Source organism: Rousettus aegyptiacus, unplaced genomic scaffold, assembly GCF_014176215.1.
Source record: "Rousettus aegyptiacus isolate mRouAeg1 unplaced genomic scaffold, mRouAeg1.p scaffold_m13_p_5, whole genome shotgun sequence".
Classification (NCBI taxonomy): Eukaryota; Metazoa; Chordata; class Mammalia; order Chiroptera; family Pteropodidae; genus Rousettus; species Rousettus aegyptiacus.
In genome coordinates, this window is record NW_023416308.1 from 97,164,843 (window position 1) to 97,182,582 (window position 17,740).

Here is a 17,740-nt window from a genome sequence, read left to right on the forward strand (position 1 = left end):
CTAAGCTATAATTATGCAATCTCTGGGCTGAAATCTATATCACATCCGTGAGAAACATCTTGTATAGTCCCATATGTGCACTATCCAAAAAGTGCAAATAAACCCATTCTGTTCAGACTAATTAGTAAGCTCTGGTTGTGCCCAGATATGCTCACCTGCACCTATCCAACAAGAGCAGGTGTGTGCTATTGGCCCAAAGCATTTTCTACCTTGGGCCTCCTTGCTATAACCTGAACTCTAGTCCTCATAAGCATATCATCAGTAGAAAAGGCTGATGTGGCAGATAGAACATTGCTTAACTCCTGATTCAGGTGATGTTGTCTTTCCACTTGCTTGCATCCTATCCTAAGTGTGTCAACTCCAACTCTTTCCATTTGCTTTTCACTAGATATTAAAATTGATTCAATCATATACGTTATTCGAGCATCCTAATTTGATCTGTGAGCCTAGTATTTCATTACCTCTGGGATAGCTTGCCTAGTTTACTTGGAGGCCACCACTGCAACAAGTTATTTTCCATACGACAGCTCAATTCAAGCATTAATCTACTCTCAGAATACCCATGTTTGAGTAACTCTCATTTTATCCTGTTCATATCCTGTGTTCTCATGATGGCATTTATCATACCAGACTGTGATTAACTGTTTATTTTTGTTACTTTTTATTCTTTTGTCTCATTATTACTTAGCAAAGTGCCAACTACGAAGTAACCACTAAAAGAATTACTGAATGCGACCTCCTACAGACACAGTTGAAGGGATTATCCCTTGTTTTTGCCTCCCATTCCCCATTTCTCGTTTAGTGAGCCCCCAAAACCCTGACTGGTTGCACAGCAGCATGGAGGTGTTAGAACCATAGGCTCAATTCAGGAAACACCTTAAAGTGTGTATAGTGTTACTAACAAGCTTAGGCTTTGGTGGACATTATTTCCCTGTCTCACATTTTTTTTTTTACCTGGCTGGTTAAAAAAACAATAGCTTGGAGGGCCTTTTCCCTCCTACCCCCACTTGAAAATGGTTGAAGGCTGAGACCCTTGAGTCTAAGAGATCTTGAGCTCGCAAAGGTTCTAGATGAAATAAACTCACTTTAAAAATTAACGAGCGCCTAAACTGTGGCAGACAATAGGGATACAAGAAAGTAAATTATTTCTTCCCTTACAAAATTTACAAGCATCTTCCTGGAGCCTACATTATTAATCTAAGTAATAAACATAGTTATTTTTGTAGTTTAAAACAGATGAATTTTTTAATATATTTAGCTCAAATGAAAGAAAATAAAAGGTGAGGCAGTAAGTAAATAAAGGGCCTCTTCTTGAGGTCCTTTCAACTCATTCACTTCTCCTTCAGGGATTAGAAGGATAAGGGTGCAAATGTTTGGCGTCACGCACAGGCGTGATATATGCGAAGAGAATCCAAGATAGCTAAACCCGTTTCTCCTAAGAGACGGCCCCAAGGACCAACCAATTCCCCAAACCCCAAGAACCGACGGCAAAACCCTGTCAGCGCCTGACGCAACTATTGCCTCACCTAGAGTCATTCACCAATCACGTGGTCCCGCCCTTTCCGTCCCGGAGGCTGCCTGGCTCCGTTCCGCTCTAGGCTTCTCCCGGGGCCTCTCTTTATGGTAGCGCTGAGCCTCTCTAGCCCTCGCTCGCCGTCCTCTCAGTGGTAGCGCGGAGACTCGCTGAAAAGCGAGCCTCCGAATTCGCGGTGTGTGGATTCGGATGCTGCTCGAACCCGAGCGGAGGAGAGTTCGCGCTAAGGTGGAAAGGGCTGGGGGGTGGAGGCTCTGGGAAGGAGTGAGGGCCTGGAGACAGGTCCCTGGGTGGGAGACTCCGGCCGAGTTACGAGGTTTGTGAGAAGTGGGAATGGAGGCCCAGAAACGTGAGGGGGGTGTTAGCTGCTGGTTGGGGCCTCTGGCAGCCTCCCGCCCTGCAGCGTATCCCTCGACGCCCAGTTTATCTGCGGCCCTTCGTGTCAAGTCTCAGCACAGTTTCTGCCGCATCTGTTTTGTCCGCGGGTTGTCGCCTCCCTTCCGGTCCCTAGAGCTCTCAAAACTATGGTTTAGGCTTGAATATATGAGTGAGGGGGGTTGTGTTCTTGAACCCCATACGCAGCTTGTGTCTCTCCTATTTTATTTTTATTTTTGCAACCAGAATCCTCTCAGCCCTAGTTGTTTGGTTGAGGCCAGAGGCCAAGTATTCCTTTTTTTATCCCGGTACTGTGAACATAGTAGGTGCTCACTGACGTATCCGGTGGCTTGAAACATTTTGATAGAGCCGTAAACTAGGGCCGTTAAGCATGTGATTACCGCAGCCTTGGGTGGGAATAATGGTCGGATCTGGGGATCTCTAGTCACTTTGATTTGGGGGGATTCGGCTTTCCTGATGTGAGATTCTGTCAGTTTCTGAACATGTATTCATTGAAAAGACTTTGTGAAGCGTCTAATAAGTGGCAATATTGTGCTCGAGGAGCTACAATTGTAAACAGTATCCAGGTGATTTCCTTGCCCTCACAGAGCTTAATATGTAATGGAAAAAACTAACAAGTATCAAGCTTGCGGTGAGTACTATGGAAAGGAAAGTCCACGAAGTGACTCTTTTGCCTTGGGTAATACAGAGAATAACACCCTATAGCTCCTGCCTTCCAACAGCTGAGAAATAATAAAGATTTTTAATTCACAATGAAAGTGTGCAGAGAGGAAGGAGGATCTACGGCAATAGTATTTGGGTGAGACTCAGCAGATAGGTGAAGGATAAGTTAACACTGCCTGACAGATAAAGCTGAGGGCTTTCTAAACAAAGAGAACACTATGAGGGCATACAGCGTAAACAGACTTTGCAGGTAGTGTAGTTTGACCTGGAATATGTGGCATTTGAAACAAGTAAGGCTGTGCTTAAGAGCCCAGACTTTTTTTTCTAAGAAAGAAGTAAAAGTGCTTTTGACAGAATGTTAACAGGTCAGTCTCACAATCCCATACTCAACGTTCATATTGTGAACAAGTTATTGTTTCAAGTTATTGTTTGACAATTTTGGCCACATCCAGACAGAATAAAGTAGAATGAGGAAAGCTTTGCTTGTTCCTCTTGGTCCGGAAACAACCTCTCAGTTGTTGAAATTCCCCTTCAGTTCTCCTTGGCCTATAAGGGCCAGAGGAGTAGTGTGACAAATTGCAAATAGGATTTGGAAGCCTGAAGAGTTTGCTACATTGTTCTAAAAATGATCTGAAAGTAGACTGGACAAAGCATTAATAAATCTGAGGGGAGTGCATTAGATGAGTAAATCATTAGGAACAAAGTAATGGAGATTCTTCATCTAAAGTAAAATTAGGTTTGGGTTGTTGTTTTGTTTTGTTTTAATTCAGCGAATATTTGAGTTCATTGTATCAGCCATTATTCTAGGCCTGGTAACTAGAGCTGTGAACTTCAGTTTCTTTGTAAATGGGAATGATAATGCCTCAAAGTTGTTACAAAGATTAATGAGATGTTTGTGTTTATTGCTGTACCTGGCCCTTGCTATATAAATCGTTTAATTGGTACTGTGGACTATATTTTTGTCTTAAATTCTTTCTTCCTTTCTTATTGGTCCTCGGCCTTTTTGAGGATTGAGACTATCTCTAGTTGATTCTTTAACCCTTGTTCCCATTCACATGTTGCATAGGTAGCATAGGTAGCACAGAAAGTTGCCAGTTGCCAGAGTTGTGACTTGTATGTGTGTGACCATAGGTAAAGCTGCTGATTTACATAGTGGGGGAGGGGGGGTAGATGAAATGATTTTCATTAAATAAAGAATAACCTGGAAAATGCTTTATAAATTACAAAACCCTATACTTTACCCTTCCCCCAAAAGGATTTTTTATGGAAGGGAAGGACTCTGGAGTTGACCTAAAGATTCAGTAAAGTTTTCATTTAGTTAAATTTCATAATACTACTTTTTCCACTCATTAGGAGACTGGTAACAAAGTAAAAAGCTGAGAAAACATATTGGAAAATATTATTGCCACATCTTTCCTAAAATTTGGGGCAAGAAAAAATTAGTTCCTTTTTTACTCTGCACTTCCTTCTGCTATTGTTTTAGGACAATTTCGTTTTAAACTGAGCAGGTCTTATCATTTGCTCATAGGGGGTTCAGCTTTCTTTTATCAGCAGGTAAGAGGTGGGGCATAATGTGAAGCCAGCACAAAAGAAAGATCTCTGCTTCCTGGACTATGCAAAAAACAACTATAGTAAATGAAGTTGCCAGAATTAGCAAATAAAAACACAGGATGCCTAGGTAAATTTGAATTTCAGGCAAATTACTTTTTAACAATATTTGGGACATAATTAAAATGAAAATTAATTGTGCATTATCTGAAAGTCAAATTTAATTGAGCATTCTGTATTTTATCTGGCAACTCCAGTAGTAAATTCTAACCCCACAGTGACACCTAAGGGATGAATGCTCACAAAATAGTATAACAATTGTGCAGGCAGTTTAATTCCTTCAGGTGTTCCTCCAAAAATTATAATACGGTACTCAGAAGTGCGCCAAGAGCTCCAAATGTTTGGAAGTCACTTTACCAGAAGGGGATGTTTTCAAAGACTGATAGGGTCATGGTTAATTTGAAGAAAAAATTGTTTTAACTCTATGCTTTTCAACTAAAAGTCCAAGTTCATAGCAGTTTAAGATTAATGTATACTGTTGTAGAAGATGTCCAAGCAAATACTAGAAAAATTGAATTAATAGGAGTTAATCAGTTATACTTTGAGGTTTCCAGGAGAGTTTAGGATTCTTAGTAATAGATATTCAGCTGCAGTGCCACAACTTAGTCTGCTAATAAACTCTTGTGAACTGTGTAGTAATTTAACCAAGATTAAAGGAAAATAAACGAAAGCTCCCAGTAGCCAAGGAAAAGAATTCTCTAATGGGTAAAAATATTGCTATGGACAATAGAATTTCTAAAATAAATTTCGAAGTCACAAGATGCTTTTCCTATCAAGTATGGTCAGGGTAACTCAAGACTGAATACTAAGAACAAATCTCACGTTCCAAAAATTGTTACAGATTAGTAGCTACAAACTGATGACAGTTGCCTATAATTATAAAGAACCTGAAGCACTAATAAGAACTATAAGCATTAGCAGTTTCCAGAATGTGCTGTAGGATAATTGATCAAGTTTTCTTTATACTGTTAGTAAAGGTCAGAGCCAGATTTGGGTCCTATATCTGCTAAGGTACAGTATAGAATAGTTTGTCATATAGCAGTATCTCTGGTTTCTTTTTCCACTCCTTAATTTACTTTATCCCACTTTTCTCTTTAAAAAATCTAATTATGATAGAAGACATGCGATGAGATTGGGAACTATACTTCAGTAGTTAAATTTTGCCTTTTTTTTTTTTTTTTTTTTTTTGCTCTCAGAGAACAGGATGAATTAAGCAGCTCTTCAGAGATTATTGCAAACACAAAGTATCCTTTGAAAAGTGTCCCAGTAGTTAAAATTTAAAAGTTGGTTAAAATAGAATAAAATTAGATAAATACACTCTGTTTTAGATACTTTTTTTAAAAAAATAAAATGTTCATTAATCTTTTAACACTTTAAATTATTTTTTATTTTTAAATTTGATATTTTAACTTAAAACATTCAGATATGTATTCACCATTTTTTTCTTACACGAGGTCTGTTTATTCTTTGTATATGGTTTTACTTATTACAGTTTCTCTCTGCAGAAAACACATCAGAAAGTATCCTTAAGATTTCTAACCAGTTTTTAAAGTGGAACAAAACTTATAAAAGATTTGCAAAATTTCAGAATCCTAGATTTTTCAGTGCCTGTCCACCACCCAGATTTTAATTTTTTGTATCTGTTTTCATCTTCAGTTTTCTCCTAATTACTTGCATTTGTTGGATCCTCTCAAGAATTCCACTGTTCTAATATTTACTTTGAAAAAAACATAGTTATGAGAAAGGTTAAATAGAAAGTATTTAAAATAATGAAACACTTGTGTGCATGCCACTTAGCCTTATCTTCAAAATCTCAAAAAAAAAAGTTCCTTCTTTTTTAGATGTATCCACAAATTTGGTATCTGTTTACTGTTGTGTATATTTTAGTATGTATACATGTTTTCATCCATAAACAATATATACTATTTTTTGTGTTTAAAAATTTACACAAATGATATACTGTAAATCCTTTTGTAACTTTTTCATTTAGATTATCTTTGAGGTTCCATGTTGATACATGTAATTCATGCAGTTATTCAGTTTAACTGCCCTGTAGGTGTATCTTTATGAGTAATCCACAATTTCTTGTCCTTCACAAGAAGGTTAGGTTAGTTCCAGTTTTTCTCTGTCAAAAACTGTAAATGCTTTATGCCCCTGGATATAACTTGTGCTCATGTGAGAAATATATTTCTTCAGCACAGACACCTCGAACTGAAAATGCAAGGTCCTAGGGTATACGCTTCATTTTGCAGGAAATTACCAAAAACTCCTACCGATGTGTAAGAAGCATGTAAAAGTTGGCCACATTTTAGCCACTACTAGGTAATCATCGCTTTTTTAAATTTTTGCCAAGTACATGTTTGAGAAACAGTATTTATTTTATTATATTATTTTTTTTAGGCGAGGAAACCCTTCGTTGACCTCACAGATTGCAAGGACCTTGTTAGCTTACAGTCCCTTATTTTTTAATTGTTTTTTACGCCTACAACACCTGATCTTCCTAGATGGTCTCCCAACCAAAAACTAACCAGGCCCAACCCTGCTTAGCTTCTGAGATCAGACAGGATCGGGCTTGTTCAAGGTATCATGGCTGTAGATGAGAAATGGTATTTGATTTGCACTCTTGATAACTAAGAGGTTGGACATCTTTGCATGCATTTATTGGCTATTTTGCTTTCTTTGTGAATTACCTGTTTACATTTGTTTCATTTTCTAAAGAGTTATTTTCTAATTGATTTGTGGAAATCAGGATTTATTAATATATTTGAGATAATCTAACAGTTTTCAAATGTGTCTTTTTATCTCTTTTAGAGTTACACGGAAATGTTTAATTTTGACATATAGTCAAATGTGTCCATCTTTTTGTATGATATGTTCTTTTTTGTTTGAGAAATTCTCTGCCGCAGTGTCACAAAGCTGCCTCTGTTTTTTGTAAACATTTTTAGTTTTTCGTGTTTAATTCTTTAATCCATCTGGAATTGATTTTCGTTTGTGTTAAAGAGATCTTATTCTACCTTTTTCCACATGGTTAGGCAGTTTTCCAAGCATCTTTTATTAAATCCTTCTCCCATCAACATGTAATACCCATCGATTTATAATACCATATGTCATACACCTTCATCTTTTCATGGATCTATTTGTCTATATTATGCCAGTACCACCATTTTAATTATAATTCTATATAGTAAATAAATATTTTACTTTGTTTTTCTTCATTATTATCTAGGTTTACTAGGACCCTTACTCTTCCATAAAAACCAGTTTGCTAAATTCCAAGAGGGAGTGGAAGAATATCTGATGGGATTTTCATTGGAATAGTATTGGATTTATAGATAAATTTCTAGAGAATTGACATATTTACTGTAGTCAGACTTCCCAAGACATTTCTACATGTATTAAAAGTGTCTCTTTTGCCTTTCTGTTTGGTAATTTTATTCATAAAAGTCTTGCATATCTTTCGTAAGATTGATATATTTTGTAAGGTATCTTAAAGTGTCTCTTTTTTTTCAGAATCCTTGTTGAATTATCTTGCTAGTTCTAATAGTTTGCATACTAAACCTCTCGTGTTTTCCAGGTAGATATTTATATTATCTTTGAGTAATATTTGTTACTTTTCAAGTCTTACACTTTTTAATATAGTGTTAAATGGGTGCTGTGATAGCAGGGATTGTGTAGTTCCAACTTCAAAGGGAATGCCTGTGTTATTTTATGATTAAATATAATAACATTTATTGTAAGCTTTTGGTAAATACCTTTCTATTCTTCACTTGTTAAGAGATTTTTTTTCTTCTAAGTAGTTATTGAATTTTATTAAATGCTTTTTCAGTGTCCCAGATAAAAAGTTGGTAATACAAATCTAATTCTAATGTTTTTTCCAGGGTGATCACCACATGACCTATTAGAGATTGCTAGACAAAATCAAACTGGAAACTTGTTGAAATCAAGAATGATGGATCCATGTTCAGTTGGAGTCCAGCTTCGTACCACAAATGAGTGCCATAAAACCTACTATACTCGTCACACAGGGTTCAAAACTTTGCAAGAATTGTCATCAAATGATATGCTTTTACTTCAACTTAGAACTGGAATGACACTTTCTGGGAATAATACAATTTGCTTTCATCATGCAAAAATTTACATTGATAGATTTGAGGATTTGCAGAAGTCATGTTGTGACCCATTTAACATACACAAAAAATTAGCCAAAAAAAATTTGCATGTAATTGATTTAGATGATGCCACTTTTCTGAGTGCAAAATTTGGCAGACAGCTTGTACCTGGTTGGAAGCTTTGTCCAAAATGTACACAGATTATCAATGGAAGTGTGGATGTTGATTCTGAAGACCGGCAGAGAAGAAAACCTGATTCAGATGTATGTATAGCAGTCATTTTTCCTGCTGTGTTACTTCTACAATGTGGGCTTTTGTTTAAGTATAAGGAAATCATATTTACATTATTATTTATTAGACTCATTAGCATACACTGAATATAAAGTTGGGGAGGTGAAACTAAATGGCATTTTAAATATTTCCATATACCCAGAATGAAGGATAAAGAAAGTAGGCTTGGGAATGGAATAGCATAATCTGCCCTCCTAGTGCTAACACATTAGGACTAGTGCTCTTACACATGAGAGCACCCTTAGTCCCCCACGCACCCCCGAGACCAACGTAACAGTGGGACATGCCAGCCAGCAAGGGTCTGTGTTTAGCAGGTCCTTTTTTTGAAGGACTTGAAAATTACTGCTTTACAAGGAACATCAGAGAAGTGACTTACAATAGTTGTTTCTTGTTTCAGCCTTTTTCCTTTGGCCCTATCCCATTCTTGTTTGGGTTTTTAAGATGCTTGTGAGTTTCCTTTGCTTCTGGATCTGAAATTAGTTGGTATGGTTAAGGCTAATTTTAGGACCTGCTATGGTCAAAAAGCATATATTTTTACATTGTAAATATTAAACATTTTATAACTCTCTTATTAGCATGGCTGCATTCAAATTAACCATATCAGAACAACTTAAGATTTTATAAAGCAATCTTTGATGTAGAACAAGGACAAGTATATTCAAAGGAGGATGTCTCAAAATTTCTACTTATAACCAGTTTATAATTCTTGCTGCCAGGATTTTTGTGTCTATTTTCTCTTTCATTATAGTAATAAACTAAATTAAAAGATAATTAAAAATTGAAATTACATATAGTGCTTTCTTTTTGTTCATCCTTCAGAGGCATATTTCCAGGCTCAATGTTACCTGGCAGCTCCTACTAGGTATTTACAACTGTCACTTAAAATGTCTTCTCTGCTTTAGTTATCCACTGTCCTTTGGAATGTGTCACAAAAAGCTTTTTTCCCTCAAGTAACAAACTTAAGTTCTTAACTATCAAAATTTTGTTTCACCAAAGCTTTTGAAAAAGGTAATACGTTTTAGAACTTGAAACCATATTCTCTGCTTTTATTTTATTATTATTATATTTTTGATATTCTCTGCTTTTAAAAAACATGTAGCAATAGTAAGTAGAACTTTTTCTTAAAGATTCAGGATCATTATTAGGAACCTCAGTTATATGCAGTTGGGTTATAAAGCGATTTTTCTGACTTATCTCCTGTGTTGCTGGCCACCATTGAAGTTTTCACCATGCCTGTCTTCCTATCTTCTGAATATGCCAGAGACTAAAATTGGATAATGAAAATATTATGGGTAAATTCACCAATAAACTTTGAATATGGTCCAGGGCTGTGCATATTTCATTACAGTTGGGCTCTAAAACCTTTTTTTTTTCTTTTTTGTGAGTTCCAGATTGTCTTCCAGGTTAAAGTATTATCTGGATTCACATTAAATGAAATATTAATATGGTCTGATGTAAAGATTTGACTTAATTATTTGTTTACCTTTATTTAGGGAAGAACTGCTAAAGCTTTGAGGTCATTACAATTTGCAAACCCAGGAAAGCAAACGGAATTTGCTCCAGAAACTGGTAAAAGAGAGAAAAGAAGGCTTACTAAAAATGTAACCGCTGGTTCAGACAGGTAGGCTATGTAATACTTAAGGCATATATTAACTTGCCGCTTCACATATGTATTGTTCCCCTATCTTTCTCTCTAAGTTTTGCATTTTCTAGGTCAATATTTTAAATTACATAATCTAGAACCACTGAGGGCCTCATAAAAAAATTAAGGCATCTTTTTCAACTAATAATTTATTTCTAAGAAGAAAAAAAAATGAGATGAACAAGATAATTTTAGCATGAGAATTAAAATAATTTAAGCAAATTATACTTATAATTAAAGTAATGCACCTTTTTGAAAAGCATGGGCATTATATAATTGGTATATCTCTGTTCTATGAGCAACAACTAAAAAGTAAATTTTATGAGATTGCAAGATTGCATTTTAATTTTTTTGGTATAGAATAGAAATTGTACAGTTGAATGAGAACGCTAAATTGTCTAGAATATGATTCTTTAAATTGAGAATTTCTAAAATATAAATTGACAAAGAAAAGTTAGTATAATCATTCAGAATTATATATGCTGTTTTTTTCCATCTATTAAGATTTTCCATTAAGTCATTTAAATATTTTTAGGCCATATTTGCTACAGTGCATTAAAGAACAAGAAACAGATTAACTGCAGTATAAAAAGCAATAGAGTAGTGTACTGTAATAAAAAATTATGTTCACAAAGCAATAAAGAGCTTGGTAGCCAATAAAACATACCTTTATTAACTAGCTTTTTTTTTTTTTTTTTTTTTTTAAGGTAAGAAGAAAATCGTTTTAACAGATACATACTTATTTTTTGGACAAAGTTCTTGTCCATTCCTTTGCTAAGTTTATTTTTCAATGGACTCAAGAGGCATATTCAGGCTTTTTATCCTTGTCTAAACACTTTAGTGTGAGGTCTCTTCGAATATGGAGTTCACTTACTACTAACTGTAGAGTAGCCTTCAGTCTGCTAAGTTATGTACCAGTTTACCAGGCCTTCATCCCTAATTCAAAATATTTTCCCTCCTTAAATTTTTTTTCATTACCTTATTATCAATTAAATATTCAAAAAGAATATCCTTGTGAGGTGTAGTTCACCTTGTGTTTATTTTACAGACAAGTGATACCGGCGAAGAGTAAGGTCTATGATAGCCAGGGTCTCCTGATTTTCAGTGGAATGGACCTCTGCGATTGCCTTGATGAAGATTGCTTAGGATGTTTCTACGCTTGTCCTGCCTGTGGCTCTACCAAATGTGGAGCTGAGTGCCGCTGTGACCGCAAGTGGCTATATGAGCAAATTGAAATCGAAGGCGGAGAAATAATTCATAATAAACATGCTGGATAATTTGTGGTATCAAATTATTGGATCTTTAAAGGTCCTTTCTCTATTTCTAAAATTCTGTCATTCTAAGATTCATTTTAAAGTTGATTGCCAAATGAAAAATTTGGAAATCACTTTAACATGCACTCAATACATGCTACTATTGCATTTAGGGTGCTTTAAAATACATTGTCTGATGTAAATTTAGATGGCCTCTTAAGATTCATTGTCTGATGTAAATTTTGATGGCCTTTTACTCAGCAATCAGCTTTAAGCCTGTCTGGATCAATGTAAACAGGGAATAGGCAGTCCTCTATTTGCACAATTCCCATATCCACAAATTTCTCGATGACAGTGATTAACACCAGGTCTTTAACAGCACAAGTTTCAGTTACCAGTTACCAGAGTATATTAACTGAATAATTACATGAAGTACAAATTTCCTTGCTAGCTCTTTGATCCACGAGTCACTATGAGTAACAGAGGTAATTCATGATCAGTGACCAATCACATTACTTCCCTCAAATTCTGCACATCTGTTGGTCAGTTCGCAGCAAAGCATGAAGTTGTGCTGTCTCCTCGTCACCTATGTGACACTTTATACAAGTAGATAAAAAAATTGGCTAACAAAGATGAAAGTGCAGGGAAGAAATGAAAAATCATAATGCTAAAAGTGAGGTCTGAGTTGAACATTAATGGAGTTGTAGAAATCTCTGATCATGGGAATGTTGACATGTCTGCTTTTCTAGAGCTTCTACATACAGAGCCAGAGAAACTTAGTGAAGGCCCACCTAACATGAATGAGGAAGGTGGTTGTGATGAAAAGGATGACTATGTCCCAGAGAAGGTAATGGTAAGAAACTTCACATTAAAGGAACTACAGAGATATTCACAGCATTGAAAGTACAGATGATGAAATGGTGGAAACTTAATCCAAACTTAAAGGAGTATAGCGGTCTGTCATACCACGGAAAAGATGCTTACTCAGTGTAAGTTATTTGACAAAGACAAGCACTATTCAAACTACTCTTGATTAGGTTTTTTTACAATGAAATAACATTCTAATTCTCAATGTTCCTAATGTTTTAAATTACAGTGTACTACAATACTTTTTTCACAATTTATTTATATTTTAACAGAATTTTTAATGTTTTGACAGATTTTTAAAACAGCATAATTTTCTCCATTGATTATTTAAAAAGATTGCTTTGAATGGCCATTTTTTATGGTCCCACACTATTGTGCAAGGCAAGGACAATCTGTAGCTGAGAACAGTGCCTACTTCAGGGAAAATTAGTGTTGATACAACTAAGTGGTTGATGGTTAAACTGTTTTGGGAATAATCTACATATATATGTGCTAAAACATGCCATTTCCTCTCCCCACTTAAACTCTTCAAAAAAAATGTTTTAATAATGTAAACCTTTTGTTGTTTAGAACATGCATGCTTGGTGAAATTGTGTTCTTGGCAAAAATCTTTTTCTATGTGTAAAGCAAGAATATACATACAATATGTAAACAGATATAATTATTTCTGTGATATTAAAATCTTTCGAGGTGTCAATTTGGACTAAAAGGACTGAAAAAGACTCCTTGAAGAGTAATAATTTTTTTAAAAGTGGAAAAACACTGGCTGAGACTGAATTTTTTGGAAATTAATTGAAACAGTGTTAGAATTTGCATGGGTGCTATTTGGGAGGATGGGGGTATGTGATAACTTCTCTGCTCTTTTGTTTTTGTTAAGACAGCTAATTGACATTCTGTCTAAAATCTTTCATCATCTAAGAAATCGTGATGAAACTAGGTTTTTGTTTTGTTTTGTCTTCCCTAAATATTGTACTTTAGTTTAATCAAATGAGCTTTAAACAATTTGAAATATTTTTCAGCCATTGAAACTATAACTTTATATAGCCAGTTTTATTGAACTAATAGAGCTTTATTTTTATTTCTGTACACTTTTGGTATCTTTATAAAATGGCTGGTTTTACTTTGATGGAATGCCGTTTTCAATCATTGAATTAAATGTCGTTTTTAAGTTATAACTGTTCACTAACTTAGTTATCAGAAGTACAGTTAATTCCAGAGTACTGGCAAAAAGAATATTTAGCTTTATATATGTAAGTAAAATGCTAGAAACTATTTTCTCATAAAGGGTGCAAACATAGACTCCAATTTTTTCTGAATTTCCAGGATCATTAGACTTTCTTAATTGCATTACCAGTATCATTTTTGTTCCTTTTACGTATGCTTTAGTATGGCTTAGGTCCTTCATAGAGGAAAATTAAAATCTTTGATTTTTTTTGTTTGTTTAAAACAGAAATATCTCTTCAACAGCATAAATGGGTTTAAAATTCAAGCTGTGGTATTTCAGAATTCTTTAGTAGAACATTTGTTATTTTTCAAAGATGGTAATTTTTTCAAGGGAAAATTTCTTGAACAATTTTGCTAATATTGGCTTATTATGCCTATGTAGGAGACTAAACTTTTAATGAGCATACAAAACATTTACAGAGAAAGGTATATGTGATTTAGAGTAGGCTGAAATAAAAACTGTGTTTTGGAAAATTTATATTACAAGTCCACTTAACTGTGTTTTAATATAAAATTGAAGGAATACAGAATACAATAAAATCATCTAGATCCTTTTTATATTTTGCATATGACGCAAGGTGAGTAAATTAGAATGCTGTTAATCTACAAAAGCAAAAATGAAAGTTATCTTCTGCCGTAAGAGTGGCTCCTGGTGGAGAAGTTAATGTAAGACCACAAACGGCCTTATGCAGTGTTGGTCACAAATATTAAAACAATGCACATATATATTTGAATAAAATTGCATTCCATGTGATCTTTTTCCTATTTGTTTTTTATAAGTATAAGAAAATAGCTACTTACCTTTGGAATATTATACATATGATTCTTCTATTTTTAAAATGTTACATTCTATATAACAAGCTGCTCAACAGCCTTGACAGCCTACTGTAAAACCACTCTCCTGGCATTGAGTCAACTAAGTAATTCTTAGCAGATATATTTTGAAACATACATAGATGGTATTGAACAAAATTGAAGCAGTTCAGTTCTTGGAAAGAGCTCTTGCTACCCTGCAAAATCAGATACCACCCCCCCCCAACCCCCAGCAGCCTTACATTCTCACCCCTTCACCTCCAAAAAGGTAGTGTGCAAATCAGGTAACAATGTAGAAAACTGAAATGTCTTAAATGGATTAAGCTTTGGTGATATAGGTTTTTCTATTTTACTATGGTTACCCTGTTAGAACTAGCTTAACATCCTTGTCCAAGTTCATATGACAGTGCCTTAGTTTTTACTGACATCTGCTGGTATCTTCATGAAAATAACTTCTGCTACTCCTAAATAATTTTCATCACACCTAGACGCACTGGTAATTTTGTTTCATTAAACTAAAAACACTAGTAATTACACTGAATTGGGTTTTTGGGGTTTTTTTTTGTTTTGTTTTTGTTTTTGCCTCTAATTCTCAAAGTAGAATGGATTATTTTTTCCTTTTTCGCATTCTTAGGGCTTTCCCAGCGGAAGTCAACCACGTTAGATTTTATTTTTTAGGACTATAAGTGAGGATACAAAAAATGCATAAGCGTTTTTGGGGTTCTTTTATTTTTATAAAAGGAATGTCTTGGAAAAATGGTTTTATCTGTATTTTTTTTAAATTATAAAACACTTCATTGAACACTTAGTTTGAAAAGTATAATAAAGTGTAAAACCCAACTTGTAGGTTATTTGTAATGGCATCGATGTGAGGATTGACTCATTTTATGAAGATAATTTAACTTCCAGAAGATGAAGGAAATTTACCAGATAAGCAAATTATTAATTCAGTTGTGTTGGATATTACATATTTAAATGCAGTTCAAAAATATTTATAGCCCTATGAAGTGGCTCAACTAAAATGTATTGTTTTTTCTCTTGAGACCATGAAGGAATAATTTCTTTATGAAACAATGATTACACACTTCATTTTTCTCTCTTCATAGCATTATGAACAATTAAATATATTTTATTAAAGAGTTTTTATAATCTTCCGAGGCTATGGTTTTGAAATAAATGTAATTATTAAAAAGTAAAATGTTTGCAAACATTGCTAACATTGCCAAACCTCCCAAAACTTGCAACTTCAACAGCCAATACCTGAAAACACAAAAATAGTTTTAGACCCTTGATTTTCATTGTAAACCTGATGGATACTTTTTTTAACCAGTTCTTTTCAGGGATACATTCTGAGGTAAGGGCACATTTTACATCAATGAAATAAAAAGCCAGACATTGGCTCAGGGTTGCAGGATCTTTGTCATACCAAGAGGAAACATCTAAAATCAAGTTTGAAAAGTATGGGCTTTAAAAGGAGACCTGAAACAATTTGAAATGTAAATACTAGCCCTATAAATATTCCTTTGTTATCAACAATCAGTTAAACTTGATAAATCTAAATTAAATTGGTTTTAATTGTTTTATATTCAGATAGCCGAAATATATGGAACTTCAAGGCAGTATTTATAGTTCATTTTAAAAATTAAAGTGGTTTTTGTGGCATCAGATAAAGCAATTTTTTGGCAATACTGGTACTATGTAAATGAGTTCTACAAGACTGAGTAAAGTACAGGTTTAAATTTGGCATTGACAGGTAAAAAAATTCAGCCATATTCAGTGAGTTGTGGCATCATTAAGGTTTTAATCTTATGTCTTCCCCTAAGTTAATTAGCCCTTTGATTGGGATTGGCCTTTTCTTGTTTTTCTGTTCAGCATATGTTGAGGTCAGATCACTTAGGGGAAGATAGCTTAGACAGCCAATCTGAAATGATCTGAAGAAAACTCACTAGCTTTTTTTTTTCTGGTGAGATTTTTTAAAAAAAAAAAAAAATGCCAACAAGCTTCTAGTCATTTATGGTTTACTGAATGAGATTATGCAAAGAGAATTTCTGCATAAAATATAGGCCCTACTATTTGGGACATGCAAATAAGATTCTTTTTTCCCCAAAAAATCATTTGGCTCATGGCATTCTTAAATTGGGCCACAAGAGGACTCATCTGTAGGAAATGTAGAAATGAAAAGGAAACATTTCCAGTTTTTCAGTACAAGTTTCCAATTCATCCCCAAATGGTATAGTTGAAGAAATGTGTATATTCTCCTTGATATCTTTTTGTATTGAACTATACGCATGGATTTAAGGGTCAGAGAATAGCTAAAGATCTGTAACAGACCAAGCCTTACACTGTGTGATGCCCATAACCCACATTAGTGGGCTCCTCACACCTTTTAAAAGAAATGGCCCTAGGAGATTCTTAACACTGCATTTCATTTTCCCCTGGTCCCAACTGATTGAGTTTGGTGGGAGACCTCACCCAAGAAAAGCCAATCTATCTTAGCCAGAAATTTATATGTTGGGCAAATGCTAAGGAAACTACCGAAATGATGAAAGTGATTAAGTGAGCCAATTGGATTTAGGAATTTAAACAGAAGGTAAAGGAGAAAATTCAGTTTGTGTAAGGAGAAATGAAATGACAATAGCCAAGGCACCATAATGGAACACTAGGATTCTTTGCTTAAACACTGGAAGGCAACAACTGCTAGAGCTGCCACTGAGTCACCGGAGCTGCTATTACATGCGTTTATCTGTTGTATCTTTTTAAAAACCGTCTCAGGGTAGCCTGGCCACGCAGTCAAGATCCTCTTACTTTTGTATGTTTACTTCCAACGAACACTCCATTAGTTAAAATCTTAATAAGGAGTTAGTTCTTTCATCTAAAGAGTACTAATACTCTGCCCTTCTAGTTTCGAGACAAGAGACTGGCAGTGTGATGTTATATTCCTGCATGTTAGTGGGTCTGGAGTAGGAGTAGAGAATTTGCATTTCCACCAAAGTGAGGTTGAACGTGGCTTAACCTGAAAACCACACTTGAACAACTGCTCTAGAACAGCGATTCTCAATCTTGCACGTGCATTAAAATAACCCTTGGAATATCAAAAAATACCTTGACCGTGGCCTCACCGCCAAATATTTTCATTTAATTGGTCTGGGGTTTGGCAGGAGTGTTGGGAGGCCAACTCTTCTGGCTCAGTGTGAGGATCACTCAGAATTCAAGTAGGTGGTTGTTTGATTTTATGTTTCAACTTGGCTATACTATGGTATCAGTTTTTGGTCAAACATTACTCTCAATGTTGCTGTGAAGGCAATTTTTAGATGTGATTAACATTTAAATCTGCAGACTT

General features: G+C 34.8%; 1 protein-coding gene across 2 annotated transcripts; it reads left to right on the forward strand.

The window, feature by feature from the left end:
• Window positions 1–1,629: 1,629 nt before the first annotated feature.
• On the forward strand, window positions 1,630–14,341 carry LOC107515743 (ADP ribosylation factor like GTPase 14 effector protein). Of its 2 annotated transcripts, XM_036221094.1 has the most exons (5): window positions 1,666–1,762; window positions 7,712–7,775; window positions 8,080–8,573; window positions 10,095–10,222; window positions 11,292–11,529. In XM_036221094.1, exons 3-5 carry the CDS (start codon window positions 8,148–8,150, stop codon window positions 11,518–11,520), a joined length of 783 nt encoding a protein of 260 aa, XP_036076987.1. In that variant the 5' UTR covers window positions 1,666–1,762; window positions 7,712–7,775; window positions 8,080–8,147; the 3' UTR covers window positions 11,521–11,529. The 2 variants fall into 2 exon arrangements, with proteins under 2 accessions (XP_016010341.1, XP_036076987.1); XM_016154855.2 differs by lacking the exon at window positions 7,712–7,775 and having other exon boundaries at window positions 1,630–1,762; window positions 11,292–14,341.
• Window positions 14,342–17,740: the final 3,399 nt, after the last annotated feature.

Bases quoted from the DNA above. Each gene is read 5' to 3' on its own strand.
- LOC107515743 (XM_016154855.2), top strand. From the start codon at position 8,148: ATGATGGATCCATGTTCAGTTGGAGTCCAGCTTCGTACCACAAATGAG. The intron at 8,574-10,094 runs GTATGTATAGCA...ACCTTTATTTAG, and splicing joins GAAGAAAACCTGATTCAGAT to GGAAGAACTGCTAAAGCTTT. The intron at 10,223-11,291 runs GTAGGCTATGTA...TTTATTTTACAG, and splicing joins GTAACCGCTGGTTCAGACAG to ACAAGTGATACCGGCGAAGA.